We start from the raw sequence: 17535 nt of genomic DNA, 5'->3' as shown, positions 1-17535 counted from the left end.
CGGACTCAACGCTGGCTGCTACCGCATAGTCGCGTTTTTTTTTTTTGGGGGGGGGGGGGGGCGGGCGTTTTAACATCAGTTATAACGCAGTTATTGATGCTTATTAGGGTTGTTATTTAAAGGATGAAGTTGAGCAGGCAGTTCAGCGTGTTCGCCAGCGCCATCTTCTGCGTGGTGGTCTTCTCGCTCTACCTGATGCTTGACCACCTTCAGCTGGACAACACCAAGAACTCTGCCAACGAGAGGCTGTTCCACACTGTAAGTTTTTATATATTTAATTTTTTCTCGGAGTGCAAGATCAACCTTATTTTGATGTCAAGGACTACTTTGATATTTTTGGGATTTTTTTACACTATTTATTTCATCAATATTTTTTTGTTATTTTTCATTAATTGTATTAATGAAATTAATTAATTAATTGTATTAATTAATTTAATTGATGCAGCTCCAAGAGTGTACACATAATTCGGTTCCATTTGTACACTCTCAGAGTTACAGACCCGTAAAGGTCCATTTGGTTCCATGTGTACACTCTCAGAGTTACAGACCCGTAAAGGTCCATTTGGTTCCATGTGTACACTTTCAGTTGGTTCCATTTGTACATTCTGAGTTACAGATCCTTAAGGGTCCATTTGGCTCCATGTGTACACTCTCTGAGTTACAGATCAATAAGAGTCCATTTGGTTCCATGTGTACACTCTCAGAGTTACAGACCTGTAAGGGTCCTTTTGGTTCCTAACTACAATACTTTTGCCTACTTAGATCTACAACAACTCATAGGTCTATTTTGACATGTGACACCACTGTATATCTGTATATGAACATTAGACTTTTCTATCTGTATAGGCTGCATATTCTTGCCTCATGTTGTTGCTTTTCTTTACTTGTGATCTCTCTGTGAGGTCTGTCTATCTATCTATCTATCTATCTATCTATCTATCTATCTATCTATCTATCTATCTATCTATCTATCTATCTATCTATCTATGAAGTTGAAGATTAACTATCCGTTGTTTAGCCGGGGACCCCTTGGTTCCCCCTCAAGAAGGACCCCTGGATGTTCCCAGACCCCCCACGTGACATTCTGTTTGTCTGGCTGTGTTTCTTTCCTATCTGTGTTTGAATGTGTCACCATGTTCTGTTTAAACTGTCTGTGTGTTTGTGTCAATAGACGCCCTACACTATACAGCCCTGAGAGTTCATTTGACTCTGAGTGGATCCATTTGTACGCTGGTTCAAAAGCTGCCCCAAGTGACCCCCTAACTGTGTCCCAAGTCCCGGACAGTGTGTGTGTGTGTGTGTGTGTGTGTGTGTGTGTGTGTGTGTGTGTGTGTGTGTGTGTGTGTGTGTGTGTGTGTGTGTGTGTGTGTGTGTGTGTGTGTGTGTGAGAGGGTGTGTGTGTGGTAGAGCTGGGCGATATGTCCTCAAATCAATATATGAGTATAATTCAAACGTACCTCGTTTACGATGTAAGCAATTTTTTCATTCTAACCTCAGAGTGTTACAGTATAGTTGAAAAAAGCCAACAGTCAACAGTGTGTAACAAAAAACTCTTGTGTTATGAAAGGATTCACACGTTTACAGGTGTACAGATTACAGAAGTGGGTGAAATTCGGTTTTGTTTAAGCTCCATCGTTTGTTGTTTTCAGAATGATAACGAAAACTAGAAAAAGTGCTTACTGCACACTGAATAATTGATTGATTGATTATACTTGTTTTTCAGTTTTATAGTCAGTGTAGTGTTGTTGTTAACTTGTGTCCCCCGAGATTTCCCCCCGATATTTTCCCCCGAGTACCCCCCCTCCCCTTCGGAGGGGGGGGAGGACACATGGACGGACAGATGGACAGGGTGCAAAACATTGTCTCCGCCACGCCTTTGGCCTGGCGGAGACAATGGAGAGGGAGGTGCATGGGGCGAGGGAGAGCGACTAGAAAATCAATCAAATCAATACCAGTTGTTATCATATTTCTAGCACAATATGTGTTTCAAGTTTCAGTTCAGTGGTCCAGTGTGTCGCCCATCGCTCACTTTATTGCAGTCAGTATGACCCTCTGGAAAAATAAAATGCATACACCGTGATTAAGACAAAACAAGTCTTGCTACGTTGTTTTTATTCGCCTATATTGCATATTGACATCTGTAACCCTTAAGAGTGTGTCACTCAAACAGGATTTACTGAGTATGTCTAATTCTCTCTCTCTCTCTCTGTCTCTCAGTCACTTCAGAAATTGCGTCCTGCATGTATGCATCCCTGATGTGCGTGTATGTTGCGTGTGTGCTCGTGTCTTCTTGTTTCTCTCTCTCTGTGTGTGTGTGTGTGTGTGTGTGTGTGTGTCTCTATAGTGTGAATTGAGATTCTGCAGCAGTGATCATAGACTATAAAGTTAACAAGTGTCCCTTTCATTGGTTAAAACACTGAACTGTTGTCTCTCTCTCTCTCTCTCTCTCTCTCTCTCTCTCTCTCGCTCTCCAGCATTGCATAATATGTGATCAGTGAATAATCAAATGATAATCTGTTACATGGTCTTGTCTGGAGTGTAAAACACAATTTACTCTTGACAGTAAATCACTCAGCATTATAACGTGTGCGCGCGCACACACACACACACACACACACACACACACACACACAGAGAAAGTGAATTCAGACTGAAAGAGTCACTTACACAGTGCAAGGTCAGAGTAAGCGTTTTGTGTTTTGTATTATTACACGGCTTGGTTGAATGCTTGATTCTGATGGTCATTTGCTGAATTCAGTGGTGTGTTATTTCTGGAGAATGACCGATGAGCTCAATAACAGACCTCTGGCTAATCAAAGACACAGAACACCTGCTCATATCAACCTGCGCTGCTTTGTTTTATGCTGTAGCCAACATGACAGCGATCTAAACACACGCAACATGTCATTTATAACTAAACGTTGCCCTCAAGAATGTTTTTGAAAACATTTGAAGTGAGAAATAGACGATGCAATAACCGAAAATGGACTTTATTTGATCCACTACACTTCCTTGTTTACCGAGGCGACCGTGTCCGCCCAGCCCACCACTTATGGAATACTTTCATTGCCGTAAGCAAGGAAATACCTCGTTTTGTTCTTACTTCTGGGTCAATTTATTCAATTATTTATTAAGTAGCCATGTAATAAGCGGGATAATGTATGAGTAGCTGGTCATTATTGAAAAATAAATCCCTTCAGGGTGATTATGCACCTCCACTATTGCGTCGGTGCATAATCAACTCAACTATGAGGGTCCTATTTAGACCATGGCTTCTCAAACCCCTAAAATAAAATATTTTGAACTGGGGACCCTCCACCCTGACAAGCACTTGGAATTATAGTTTGACTCGGTTCCACAGAAAAATATTGTGAAAATAGCCGAACTACAAGCTCAGAACACCTCGCAACGTGAGGCGTTATACAAATCAAAATTGTTTTGCCTCTTTCTGTAATATTTGACAATTTGGCCAATGTTTGTCAATTATTTATAGTTGACACAGTAATGGGCAAAGGTAATGAATGTTCAGATAGCCTGTATACACTTATTGTTGGTTTTACACTAACTGTATGTTGGTGTGTTTACTGATGAGTGAGAAAACAATGTTGCACAATAAGCAACTAGATCTGCTATTGTTGTGATTTCTTTTTAATGAGTTCTGGGTTCCCACTTCCCAGAACTCAGGGTTAGTACCAGGGTCCAAATGATCTTTATCTGATATAACCTTATCTGATACCAAGCCATAGCGTATGGAAACACACCCAGAACCTGTGAAATGCGTTTCACTGCACAAAACTGTTCACATAGTTCTTGTAGTGGAAAAGAGCTATTATGCCTCGCGCTGCGAGGCGTTGTGAGCTTGTAGATCTGCTTTTTTTTTGGCTAATGCTCCCCTCAGAACAGGGATGCTAGGGGTGAAGTTGTTAAGTGGTAAAACAGCAGCCCCCCAGTAGTAACTCTGACCCCCCGTTGAAGACCCATGCAGTATACCAATCAGAGTGTTGGCTGCCAGTGTCATTACCCTTAGAGCAAGGTGCGCCTGCTCCATTATCATTGATATTTAGATGGTAGATTGGATGAGACGCAATTAGTTTAATGCTGAGGAAAAGTTAAAGTGTGGATGCATCTAGCAGTAAAACCCCTCCATGATATCTTGACATAACTTTAAAATCACTCGCTCATTCTCAGATAATGTTTGATAGGTGTGAAAAACGATGTATTGTGTTGGACAATATTGATATATATATAACCATCATAGCATATTTTAGTGTCATATTTTAGCCTAACTCAGTCTGGCTCCATATTTCTTCTCACTGTCAACAGGAAAAACAGATCCATCAATTATCTTTATTTAAAGCTGCACTATGTAACTTTCCTCTCCTTTTTGTGCATATCTTTGAAGATATCTTTTTTAAAGCAAAGATTTGAGTTACAAATGTTTGCTTTAAAATATTCTACAAAATGTCTTCTAAATCCTAACAGTTTTTTGAAAAACGAATGTTGCTGTCAAGGACCCCCAAAATGATATGTATTTGGCCGCGGACCCCCATCTGAAAATATTTTGTTGTAGGGACCCCCCCAGAAGCAAAGAGTTAAAAATGTTCGCTTTAAACATATATATTCAAAGATTTGCACACATTTTCACGATTTTTCAAAAATAGCAGATCTACAAGCTCGTAGCACTATGCCGCACTATGAGCTTGTAGGTCTGCTATTTATGAATAGCCAAAAAAAAAGAAAGAAAAAAAATGCGTTCCCGGTCTTAATGGTTAAAGTACTTTTGTATACTCCAGTACTTTAACTCCAGGTACAAATCTGACAATATTTGACCAGGAATATCTACAGTATACTTTGACTCAAGTACTGGGCGTTGAGTACTTTGATTCAGTCAGGCTTCAGTCAGTGATTGAGTTTAAAAATGCTGTTTGACTTGTTTCATCCCCAGGCTAAATACCTAATCTATGAATGGAACAATGTGGTGATTAATGGGACAGTCATTTCCAATGTTAGGCTTTAGACTATGTTGCTTTAGGCATATCAGAGCACAATTCAAATGCTCCATTAGCTATTAGTGATCACATGCTGGTTATTAAACAACCAATGCATTGACATGCATTGGCACGCACGCACGCACGTGCCACCTACCAGAACGGCTGCCGGTCATCAAATTATTGGCTTAGGAATGCGACAAAGACTAAAAAATCACACCCTGTGTGAAGAGAGTGGTGCCTTTGATGAGCCCCGTATTGATGTTGTCATCAATGTTTGTTTATTGGACATACATACATACGGACGGACACACAGACAAAGTCAGATATAGGAGTGGTTGGCACCACTCAAAAATATCCATAAGTCTCCATGGGGTGACTAATCAATAGAAAAAAAGTATTTTTGGGGGGGAACTATCCCTTTTAAGGGCCGTTTGCACTATAACTATAATGATAACTACACCTATAACCATACCTATAACTATACCTATACCCAGGGCAAGGATTTCACAGAGGCCTCGAAGGCCACTCAGTTTGGCCTTATGCCACAGTGGCCTTCATGCCCCGCCCACACAGCCTGATTGTACCGTTTTCTCCTCTGCCTCTTTCCTGTCAATACAGTTTTTATGTATTGACAGGAAAACTGTATTGTAGGGCATTAACAGAATAATCGAATATTCGAATATTCGACTATCAAACCGACTATTCGACTATCAAACCACTATTCGATTATTCGATATTTTTTTTTTTTTTTTTTTTTTAAGTTTTTTTTTTTTTTTTTTTAGATTTTTTTTTTGTTTTGGAGCTTTTCTGCAGCAGACACGCAGCTGTGAGCTCTGGTGTGACGTCAACTCGCATTCCTTGAGTCCAGTCATCAATGTCATTGAAAAAAAAAAAAAAAAAAAAAACTTTTTATTTTTTTTATTTTTTATTTTTTTTATTTTTTATCTTTTTTATTATTTTATTTTTTATAATCAAATCGATTAATCGAATATTCGAATACTTATAGGTCGAATAATTCGAATACTAAAAATCACTATTCGTGAATGCCCTACTGTATTGACAGGATATCGTTCTCTCCACAATATCGTGTGGTGTGAGGGATCCCACGTGATCAGTCTAGCAATGCCAGGCTAGGCCTTCCTGCCCTGGAATTTAGCCTTTGGACAGCACCAAAGGCCAAGTGGCCTTGCCCCTAAAATGACAAAATTCCAGGCCTGCCTAATACCTATAACCATAACCATATCATTCATCTTCAGAATCTTCAGAAATGGTGTCTTTATAGTTGGTTATAGTGCTTGGTGGGAACAGCCAATAGGCTCTATTCACAGCAGCCATATTGTGCAGACATTCACAGGTGTTACCAATGATACTGATGAAGGCTCTGTTCCATTCTGGTCAAACAGAGTCAGGGTGCTGATATTGTGCATGTTGGCCCACTGGAAACACCAGTGGGTCTACAGTTGGGGTCCAGGGACCCTCATGGTTCCTTAAAGGGTTTCCAAATGGCCCCTTGCGGGTGTGTAACTCTCAGAGTTCTCAGAGTTATGGGGGTCGTGGAAATTGAAAGATCTGAGAACCACTGTGCTAGACTAAATGGAACAGAGCCTTCATTAGTATCATTGGTAACACCTGTGAAGGAAGTGAAAATATGGCTGCTGTGCATAGAGCCTATTACACAGTCCTGGGTAGGCCAAGCAGCCTGGCAAAGATATGCTCTCCGCTCCCTGGTTATTTGCTTAGTTTTATTTAAGTGTATTAACCTTGGTGTGTGTCAGTGTTCATTTTGACAGCAAATTCCATTTAGTTTTAGTCATATTTTAGTCATCTGAAATATTACATTTTTAGTCTAGTTTTAATAAACTAAATCTACAGTTGATTTAGTCAACACAATGTATTTTGCCGGGTTGTGATGCCTGATTTGTACTTAGCTGTGTGCCGAAAATAGCCGATCTATAAGCTCACAACGCTCGTTGTGAGCTTGTCGATCAGCTATTTTCGGAGTGTGACCCCCGCACGCACCGCGCAGCCAAGCATAAAATGAGTTTTACTGGATCTCTTCTCCACTAGTCCCTCCATTACATGTTAGTAAAGTTTTGAATTGTTAACAAAATCGTCAATATATATTTAGTCACAGTTTTAGAGGTCATAGCTTAGTTTTCATTTAGTTTTCGCCAGTGAAAAAAGGTATTTCTTGTCATAGTTTTAGTCAGTGGTGGAAAAAGTACAACGTTTGTTTTACTCAAGTAAAAGTATCAATACTGCAGTGTAGAAATACTCTGTTACAAGCAAAAGTAAGGTATTCAAAATTTACTTGAGTAAAAGTATAAAAGTATTGGTATAAAAATCTAAAAATCTAGAAATCTAAAAATCTATTGAAAATATCAGATCTACAAGCTCACAATGTGTCGCATCGCAACGCATTGTGAGCTTGTAGATCGGCTATTTTCAAATGGCAGAATGTATATATGGCTGCAGTGGTTAATGTATGTTTTGGGATAATCTAAATACTAAATCTGCAAAGTAACCAGTAACTAAAGCTGTCAAATAAGTGTAGTGGAGTAAAAGTAAAAATACTGAAAACTGGAAATGCTCAAGTAAAGAAAAAATACAAAAAAATGGTACTTAAGTAAGTAAGTAATTTTACTTGAGTAAATGTTCTTAGTTACTTTACACCGCTGGTTTTAGTCTACAAAGTTAACACTGGTGTCTGTCTGTCTTGTCTGTCTATCTGTTCACCATTGGAGGGTCAGCTGTCTCTCCTGCAAGACAAGATCGACCGGCTGGAGCGCCTCCTGGCGGAGAACAACCACATCATCTCCAACATCCGAGACTCTGTGGTCAACCTGAAGGAGCAGGGAGTCAGGAGAGGAGGGGGAGAGGTGGAAAGGGTCTTTCAAAATAAGAGCTATCCTCTGGTCTTGCCGCCCGCTCCTACAGCCCTGCCTGTGGACGCGGAGGACTGCGAGTTTGCGGCGAGAGACGCGCAGACACCGTCCGACGGAGTACAGGTGAGTCATTTACATTGAGACCTGAAGCCGATTCTACATGTCTCCTAAATCTCAACTGTATTCTGAAAAAAACGTATGTTTCTATATCAGTGGTGCTCAAACTTTTTCATGTCAAGGACCCCCAAAATGATATGTATTTGGCCGCGGACCCCCATCAAAATATTTTGTTCCAGGCAGGGACCCCCCAGAAACAAAGATTTGAGTTAAAAATGTTCACTTTAAAAATATATATATTCAAAGATTTGCACACATTTTCACGATTTTTCAAAAATAGCAGATCTACAAGCTCATAGCGCGCTCTGAGCTTGTAGATCTGCTATTTTTGAATAGCCCATAGTGTAAAATAATGCTTTTTTTTAGCTCAAATCTAAAAATGACACATTTCCAGGTCTTAATGGGTTAATACATCTACTGTATATATATTGCCTCCACTGTTAGCTGTCACCAGAGTTCCATAATTCATGTCCACAGTTCATGGTATGAATGGGGTTGTTTCACAGAGCTGTGTGTCATGGGTTCTGCTTTAGCTGCTGTGTGTTGTTGCTTTCAGTGGTGGAAAAAGTACTCAAATATTTTACTTAAGTAAAAGTATCAATGCTGCAATATAGAAATACTCTGTTACAGTAAAAAAAAATATATATATACTTGAGTAAAAGCACAAAAGTATTGGTATCAAAATGTACTTAAAGTACCAAAAGTACAAAGTACTCATTGTGCAGAATGTCCCGTTTCAAATGTATAAATTGTAAACACATCTTTTGAAAATAGCAGAAATGTATATAGGATTGAAGTGGTTAATGTATGTTTTGTAATAATAATCAAAATCTACAATGTAACTACTAACTAGTAACTGAAGTTTTCAAGTAATTGTAGTGGAGTAAAAGTAAAATATTTGCCTCTGAGATTTAGTGGAGTAGAAGTAAAAGTACTGATAATTGGAAATACTCCAGTAAGGTAAAACAAAAAAAAAATCAAAATCGCACTTAAGTACAGTACTTGAGTAAATGTACTTAGTTACTTTACACCAACTGGTTGCTTTTGTTCAGAGTGCTGGAGTGCTTTTCAAAAGGCACATGGCTGCAGGTTGTCTCAGTGTGTGTCTCACACACACACACACACACACACACACACACACACACACACACACACACACACACACACACACACACACACACACACACACACACACACACACACACACACCTGGGGGTGTCACGTTGCACACACGACAAAACAACGGCTATACTCACTTCTGGAACAATGTACGTTTATAATCCGTTTCTATGACTACAATACCTCTGGTGGGGTCAGGAGATAATGTTTGGAGTCATTTTCCTCTCTCTCTTATTTCAGCCATTACACAACCTGTGGGCCTTAAAAGCCATTCAATCCGGGACACGTCATTTTAGATTTATTTGGCTGCTCGAAAATAGCAGATCTACAAGCTCATAGCTGCGCTATGAGCTTGTAGATCTGCTATCTTTTTTAAATTGTGAAAACTTTTGCAAATCTTTGAATATCTATCTATTTTTAAAACAAACATTTGTAACTCCAAGTCTTTGCTTCTCGGGGTCCCTAGAACAGAATACATTGTGGTATTGATATTTTTACTAAAAGAAATGTGAGTACCTCTTCCATCACTGCTGAAAATGCGGCTTACACTGAAAGACTTTTAACCCATTGAGACCTGAAGCCGATTCTACTTGTCTCCTAAATCCCAACAGTTTTCTGAAAAATGTATGTTTTTATATCAGTGGTGCTCAATCTTTTTCATGTCAAGGACCCCCAAAATGATATGTATTTGGCTGCGGACCCCCATCAAAATATTTTGTTCCAGGGACCCCCAGAAGCAAAGATTTGAGTTAAAAATGTTCGCTTTAAAAATATATATGTTCAAAGATTTGCACACATTTTCACGATTTTTCAAAAATAGCAGATCTACAAGCTCGTAGCGCGGCACTCGGTGCCGCGCTATGAGCTTGTAGATCTGCTATTTTTGAATAGCCCAAAGTGTAAAATAATGCTTTTTAGCTCAAATCTAAAAATGACACAGTTCCAGGTCTTAATGGGTTAAAATACAAATCCAGCTCTATATTGCGCCGATCAGATCAGTGTTAAACACTGCTGTAGTGCTCCATATGTGTGCAACTTTGGTTGTATGGTGTGACTGCTTTCATGTTCCACCCCTGAACAGTGTTTGTGCCCAGTTTGGTGTAAATTGGAGCAACGATGTGCCTCACACTACTATATCACTATCACTATTATTATCACTGCTATATTAGGTCCGGATATTACGTTTGTGACCACGGTCGGTCCACCCACCCTCTAGGCAATTTTGAAAATAGAATTCAGCATCACACACTGCATGATGTTATTAACCCATTCAATCCGGGATCTGTGTCATTTTAGATTTTTTAGCTATAACCATTATTTTATACTTTGGGCTATTCAAAAATAGCAGATCTACAAGCTCGTAGCGCCGCGCTACGAGCTTGTAGATCTGCAATTTATTTAGAAAAATCGTGAACATTTGTGCAAATCTTTTAATGTATATGTTTTTTAAAGTGAACATTTTTAACTCAAATCTTGGGGAAAAAAGAAAAATATGTTTTCACAATATTTATCTGTGGAACTGAGTCAAACTAAATGTAATGCCTCAACTCTTATAACTCTTATTATTATGCTTTTCAGGGTGGGGGGGAGTCCCCAGTTCAAATATGATTATTTTCGGGGGTCGCGGCTTGAGCAGGTTGAGAACCAAATGCACTAGAGGACAATCTTGCTTAGATAATCACTACCGATCACACTTGGAAGGGGCAACGCCTCTCCCGACCGACAATCTCCCTGATTATCCTGTAGAGTGACCTTGGCTTTAGTGATCTTTAAACACTTCATTTAAACCCTATGTCGTCACTTGTCAGGCAGAAACCATCTTTTGAAAATTCAAAAATAGTAATAAAAACAGACAGTCACTTTTTAATTGTTTATTCTTTTTTTTTATGTTTTTACATGAATATGACTATATCTCCATAGGGTATTTCAACTTTTTATGTTTTAGTTTTTTGTTTGTTTCACAAATGAATGCCCTACTTCAGGGGTCTTCAACCTTTTCAGGCCAAGGACCCCCTAACTGAGAGAGAGATGAAGCAGGGACCCCCACTATATATTACATAAACTTGTGTTGTGTTGTATTCATGTTGATATGTATTTTCAGACATTTAACGACTTAAACCGTCAATACTCAGCAAACTTTCACTCTGTTCTTAGTCTGCTCTTTTTTCCCCTCTTTGCTGAAAATAGCAGATCTACAAGCTCACAGCGGCTCGCAGCGCGAGGCGTTGTGAGCTTGTAGATCTGCTATTTTCGGCTAAAGTTGTCCTTAGAATAGGGATGTTAGGGTTCAAGTGGTTAATGTAAAAAACAATGATCCTATCACAAAGAGATTTGGCGGACCCCCTGTAGCAACTCTGAGGACCCCCTAGGGGTCCCGGACCCCCTGTTGAAGACCCCTGCCCTACTTCATCATACAAGCGTGTTAAAAGTAGTGAAAGTAGCCGATCTACAACCTCACAACGTGCGGGACATCTATCGACCAGACGATGAGAAACCGAACTTGCTCGGTGGTCCGTCGATGTGACACCTACAGTGTCATTCAGGGCCCTTTCCTGTTGTGCTGTGAGGGTCCATGTCTCTGCCCCATACAGCAGTACTGACTCCATTGTAGCTGTGGACAGTCTTCTTCCATGTCAGATCTCCACGCTGTCCTCATCCCATGCGGGGCATTCCAGACAAGTGCCATTCCAGGCATTCCGACGCGTTGTGAGCTTGTAGATCAGCTATTTTCACTACTCCCCCCCTGGACGTATGAGGTTTCACCCCAAGTGTTACAGTTAAAGGGATATTTCACTTAAGTTGGTGATTCAGTATTTAAATATTTGATATTAATTTTATTAGACATGCCCCCTTCCTATACAAACCCATTGTAACTTTCACCAAAAACACCCGTCCTTGGTTCTGGTGACTCATCCTGCCCTCCTAATTTTCATTTATTTTATTTAAAGAGGTGGTGCCGTGGTTTTGCACTTTTTCTGTTTTTCATGTGTCTATTAGGTTGATATAACTTCATTAAGCCCCCTGGTGGTGTTTTTATGGTGTTTTATGTCTTCTCTGACTATTTTGAGTTTCTACCTGGAGGCTGAAACCTTGAGGGTCAAACGTGCCAATAGAGAAACAGCGCTTTAGTGACATAGTAAAGATATACCCTCCCCCTCATTATCATAACACAACAGGTGTGGGCATGAGGAGGAGGGACTAGGACAGGTGGGTGGTGCTAAGGTGGTGGAGGAGGTGCTAAGGTGAGAACCAGGTATACTTAACTCTATGCCTGCCAATGACGTATATATACGTCTTTTAATTATCAGCTGTTGTCCGCCAAAGACGTATATATACGTCATGGAATATTGCATTTTTTTATAATTTCAACCCTTGTCGAATTACGAACAGATTAGGAGCTAAAAATGTTCGAAGATTTGCTGCTCCATTCACTTCAATGTTAAAATTCAAACGGACAAACAATTCACTTTGTTTTTTGGTTTAAAACTACTGGTTTTGAGCTATATTGAAACATCAAACAACACATGTCAACGAGGTCAAAATGACCTCGTTGACATTTGTGAAACCACACCTGAATCTCATCTGTGATTAGAAACCATCTGGGGATCAATCATACTGGAGGAAAAAAATCTGTGGCTATGCGAACAGGTACCAAAATCATGGCAAAACCCTGGCAGAGGCTACAGACTGTTCTGAAAAAACTCTGGCAGGCAGAGAGTTAAAGGGTCTACACCATGAATTTTAACTTTTTCTTCTTTTTTGTGTGTTTTTGGTCTCCCCTACCTCTCTTCTATCCTCAAAAATACCCCAGTTTGAACACTCAGGCTTTCACAGCAAATCTGGGGTTTTCTGTAAATTGGTCTCAAAACAGACCAAACTGATTTGGTCAATTTGGTCAATTCCTCCTGTTTTTCAGTTCCAACCAAAAAGAAGAGAAAAAAAAACTTTTTTTTAATTTTTAAATTATTCTTATTTTCTTATTTTTATTTTTTTTTACTTTTTCCACACAGAACCAGGAGATAACATGCATACATAGCGCCCTGTGCCAAACAGGAAAATGTGGTATTGCAGTTAAAAGTGCTTTACAAGCCAGAGAGAAGTTAGTTGGAATGAGTATATCTGAGGCTTGATTTAGGCTCAAACCTTTTGAAAAACGTTAGAGGGACATAAACAATATGATATTAAATATTATTATTATTTTTTAAGTTCATGGTGTAGACCCTTTAATGAACTGGAGGCGTGTCCACATAAAAACAACACATAACAACATTTTCCCAAAACAATATTTAAAATAAATGAAAAAAGTAATTGAAAAAACATGGTCTCCTCACGTATTAGAAGGACAATGTCAGCCCCTAGAACAAAGGACGGGTGTTTCCGATGAATCTAACATGGTTACAATGGAGTTTGAAGTTCAAGCAACGTAAAAACTGTCCGGGGGGCTCCCAAAAGCCTGAGTAGACGATAAAATGACTCAATTAGAACAAAAAGTGAAATATCCCTTTAATAGATTTGTATGACATGCTATGCGTTGTTGTTTTTGTGTACTTTCAGTTCATGGATTGTGTATGACATGTTGTGTGTTGTTGTTTTTGTGTACTTTCAGGTAATGGACGTGTATGACTTGTTGAGTTTCGACAACCCAGACGGGGGGGTGTGGAAGCAGGGCTTCGACATCAGTTACCATGACGACGATTGGGACAAGCAGCCCCTGGAGGTCTACGTGGTCCCTCACTCTCACAACGACCCTGGTATGCAAATAATGCCCTCATTAATATGCACATATGCAAATGAGTGTATTAATATTACTGCCGTTTCACTATCTAAAAAAAAAAAGTTTAAAACCGGCAAAGCATCTGTTTTAACCACTTTAACCATTAGTTTATACTTTGGCTATTAAGAAATAGCAGATCTACAAGCTCATAGTGCATCACTTTGTGCTGCGCTATGAGCTTGTAGATCTGCTATTTTGATAACTGGTGCAAATTTTGGAATATATATATATATTTTTTAAAGCGATTTTTTTTACTCAAATCTTTACTTCTTGGGGTCCCTGGAACAAAATATTTTCAGATGGGGGTCCATGGCTAAATACATATCCTTTTGGGGGTCCTTGACATGAAAACGTTTGAGCATCACTGATATAGCAACATATGTTTTTCAGAAAACTGGGACCGGGAACGCTGTGTCATTTTTTGATTTCTTTGGCTATTCAAAAATAGCAGATCTGCAAGCTCATAGCACGAGTGCCACACTATGAGCTTGTAGATCTGCTATTTTTGAAAAGAAATGTATTTTTAAAGTTTTAAACGTTTTTAAATCAAATCTTTGCTTCTGGGGGATTCTACAAATGTCTTCTAAATCATAAAACATTTTTTTTAAAAACCTATGTTGCTATAATATCAGTGGTTCTCAAACTTTTTTCATGTCAAGGAAACCCAAAATGATATGTATTTGGCCGCGGACCCCCATCTCAAAATATGTTGTTCCAGGGACCCTCAGAAGCACCGATTTGAGCTAAAAATGTTCGCTTTGAAAAAAAACAAAATGCATGTATTCAAAGATGTGCACACATTTTCACTATTTAAAAAATAGCAGATCTACAAGCTCATAGCATGGCTATTTTTGAAAAATCGTGAAAACTTTTGCAAATCTTTGAATATATATATTTTTTGAATAGCCAAAGAAATCTAATAATGACACACAGATGCGTTCCCGGTCTTAATGGGTTAACAGGAAAGGACAGAAATAAATGACACCCCGTCACCTCAGACCCTCAACATGCTTCTGTCTAATATATGCACAGCATACATAACTGTGTGTGTGTGTGTGTGTGTGTGCGTGCGTGTGTGTGTGTGTGTGTGTGTGTGTGTGTGTGTGTGTGTGTGTGTGTGTGTGTGTGTGTGTGTGTGTGTGTTACAGGCTGGTTGAAGACCTTTGATGACTACTACAGGGACCAGACACAGCACATTCTAAACAACATGGTGGTCAAACTCAGTGAGGACAGCAGGTAAACTGGGCTTGTAGATCTGCGCTTTTTTGTATCTGGGCTTGTCCCACATACTGTAGCGGCCCCAGAGGGGTCCTCAGAGTTACTACAGCGGGGGGGGGGGGGCTGCCAAATCTTTGTGTGATAGCATTTATTTATATATTTGTTTACATTAACTGCTTGAACCCTAGCATCCCTGCGCTGGTGGGAACATTTGCCGAGAATAGCCGATCTACAAGCTCACAACACGCCGCGCGGCGACACGTGAGCTTGTAGATCGGCTATTTTCGGGAAGAAGAAAACACCAAACAATCAGTCAGCTCCAGTTAAAGGTGTAGTAAGTGATATTAAGAATAAGACTTTTATTGATCCTGAGAGGGAAATTCAGTTCAGCCTGGTAAACCCTCCCTCCGGAAATCTCATTTCCATTTGATTTCAGGAGTGAGTCTGGCCTGATCGCCCATTCTGCAATATTGGCTGTGGGCTGGAGTTGGGCGGGAGTAATACCGTTGACTGACAACCCCTTCAGCCAATGATCGTTTTTCCCCTTCAGCCAATCAGCAGTTCACCAGACTAATATGACGCAACGGGACTTTTGAGACGGCCATGCCCAAAATAGGTTGCCTTATTCGGATACATGTGTGTCACTGCCCGCCCCGGCCGGTTCTCTGAATTTTTATTTTGAAATAGGCTCTGTCATGATTAATTGACCACATATATGAAGTTAAACAACTAAATTCTATCCAAACGATATCTTACAGATGTGCCACTTCAAAACTTCACACGTTACTGTTCTTTCCCTGAAAGTGCCCTGAAAAGGCATGTTTTCCTCCCTGTTCTGCCCTTAAAATTGCACTGTTTTGCCCCTGAAAAGAAGTTGTCACTACACACCCCCATTTTTCCCTTCAACAGACACCCATATACATGAGAACAAAAGAATGTGTGTCAGACTCATTATGAGGTGAAAGGTGATTTGAAGAGGGCCTTGTTGCTCAAATTAATTAGCATCATAAAAGCAGTGATCACCAAAATAATTCAGCATTTTAAATGCCCTTCTTTGTCCCTCTTATTGCCCTGGGAATCCCCTGAAAATGTACTGTCTTGGCGATGGCAGGACATGTGAAGTTTTGAAATGGCACATCTGTATAAGTAAATTCCGTGCCTCAAAATAGAAGTTTGAGAGCTTTTTGAAGTAAAAAAACAGCGGAGAAAATAGCGGACAGAAAAGATGGCTGCCGTTCGTGTTTTGTCGGCTGCATTCAGGCTGCACTCGGTGCCATTCGGGCTCACTCGAACTCGCCACCTGATTGGCCAACTGTCGCTGTCAATTACAGAACGATGTGCGACGACGCTGATAGGCTCGTCCGTTTGGTGTACACAGCCAATATTGCAGAAGGGGCGATCAGGCCAGACTCACTCCTGAAATCAAATGGAAATGAGATTTCCGGAGGGAGGGTTTACCAGGCTAAAATTCAGTCACCAGAGACAGCAAAAAGTATTGCAGCGTGACAGAAAGTAAAAAATAAAAAATCGCATCGCATTCTATGCAACACCATCAATAATTGGCAAAACATAAATAAATCATAATTTATGCAACAACACTATAGACACACCCTCAGCAGTGCTTGCATAGTGCAGGACTAAGGAAAATACAAGAGGACGCTAACAGTAAGCATGTTTACTACACGGCTTGGTTGAGTGCTTGATTCTGATTGGTCAATCACTGAATTCAGCGGTGTGTTATTTCTGGATAATGACCGATGGGCTCTATAACAGATCTCTGTCTAATCAAAGACTCAGAACACCTGCTCATATCAACCTGCGCTGCTTGGTTTTATGCTGTAATCCAACATGACAGCCATGTAAACAAACACACCATGTCATGTACAACTAAACGTTGCTCTCAAGAATGTTGAAAACATTTGAAGCGAGAAATAGACAATGTAACCAAAAATGTATTCTATTTGATCCAGAACACTTCCTTGTTTACCGAGGCGACCGTGTCCGCCCAGCACAACACTTTATGGAATACTTTCATCGCTGTAAGCAAGGAAATACTAAATGTGTTTTGTTGTTACTTTTGGGTCAATGTATTAATTTATCTATTAACCCATTAAGACCTGAAGCCGATTCTACATGTCTCCTAAATCTCAACAGTATTCTGAAAAACGTATGTTTCTATATCAGTGGTGCTCAATCTTTTTCATGTCAAGGACCCCCAAAATTATATGTATTTGGCCGCGGACCCTCATGAAAATATGTTGTTCCAGGGAACCCCCAGAAACAAAGATTTGAGTTAAAAAAAATTGCTTTAAAATATATATATATTTAAAAGATTTGCACACATTTTCACGATTTTTCAAAATAGCAGATCTACAAGCTCATGAGCTTGTATATCTGCTATTTTTGAATAGCCCAAAGTGTAAAATAATGC

General features: G+C 39.7%; 2 protein-coding genes across 3 annotated transcripts in view; one reads left to right on the top strand and one right to left on the bottom strand.

Annotated features, from left to right (window-relative positions):
* Window positions 1–17535, bottom strand: part of LOC311050670 (uncharacterized protein) — a gene marked incomplete at its 3' end in the record, with an annotated part of 728236 nt that overhangs the window by 237270 nt on the left and 473431 nt on the right. The gene's annotated exons all lie outside the window — the stretch shown is intronic.
* Window positions 90–17535, top strand: part of man2a1 (mannosidase, alpha, class 2A, member 1) — a 62297-nt gene continuing 44851 nt past the window's right edge. The window contains exons 1-4 of one of the 2 annotated variants that reach the window (XM_084065394.1): window positions 90–258; window positions 7742–7999; window positions 13719–13863; window positions 15035–15122. In XM_084065394.1, the coding sequence (XP_083921520.1) occupies window positions 124–258; window positions 7742–7999; window positions 13719–13863; window positions 15035–15122 (626 nt within the window). In that variant the 5' untranslated portion in view covers window positions 90–123. Of the gene's footprint in view, window positions 259–7735; window positions 8000–13718; window positions 13864–15034; window positions 15123–17535 lie in introns of both variants that reach the window. The other variant, XM_084065393.1, reaches the window with a different exon arrangement.

Source organism: Gymnoscopelus microlampas (assembly GCF_963454915.1).
Source record: "Gymnoscopelus microlampas genome assembly, chromosome: 8".
Taxonomy (NCBI): domain Eukaryota; kingdom Metazoa; phylum Chordata; class Actinopteri; order Myctophiformes; family Myctophidae; genus Gymnoscopelus; species Gymnoscopelus microlampas.
This window is presented reverse-complemented; position numbering and strand designations above follow the sequence as displayed.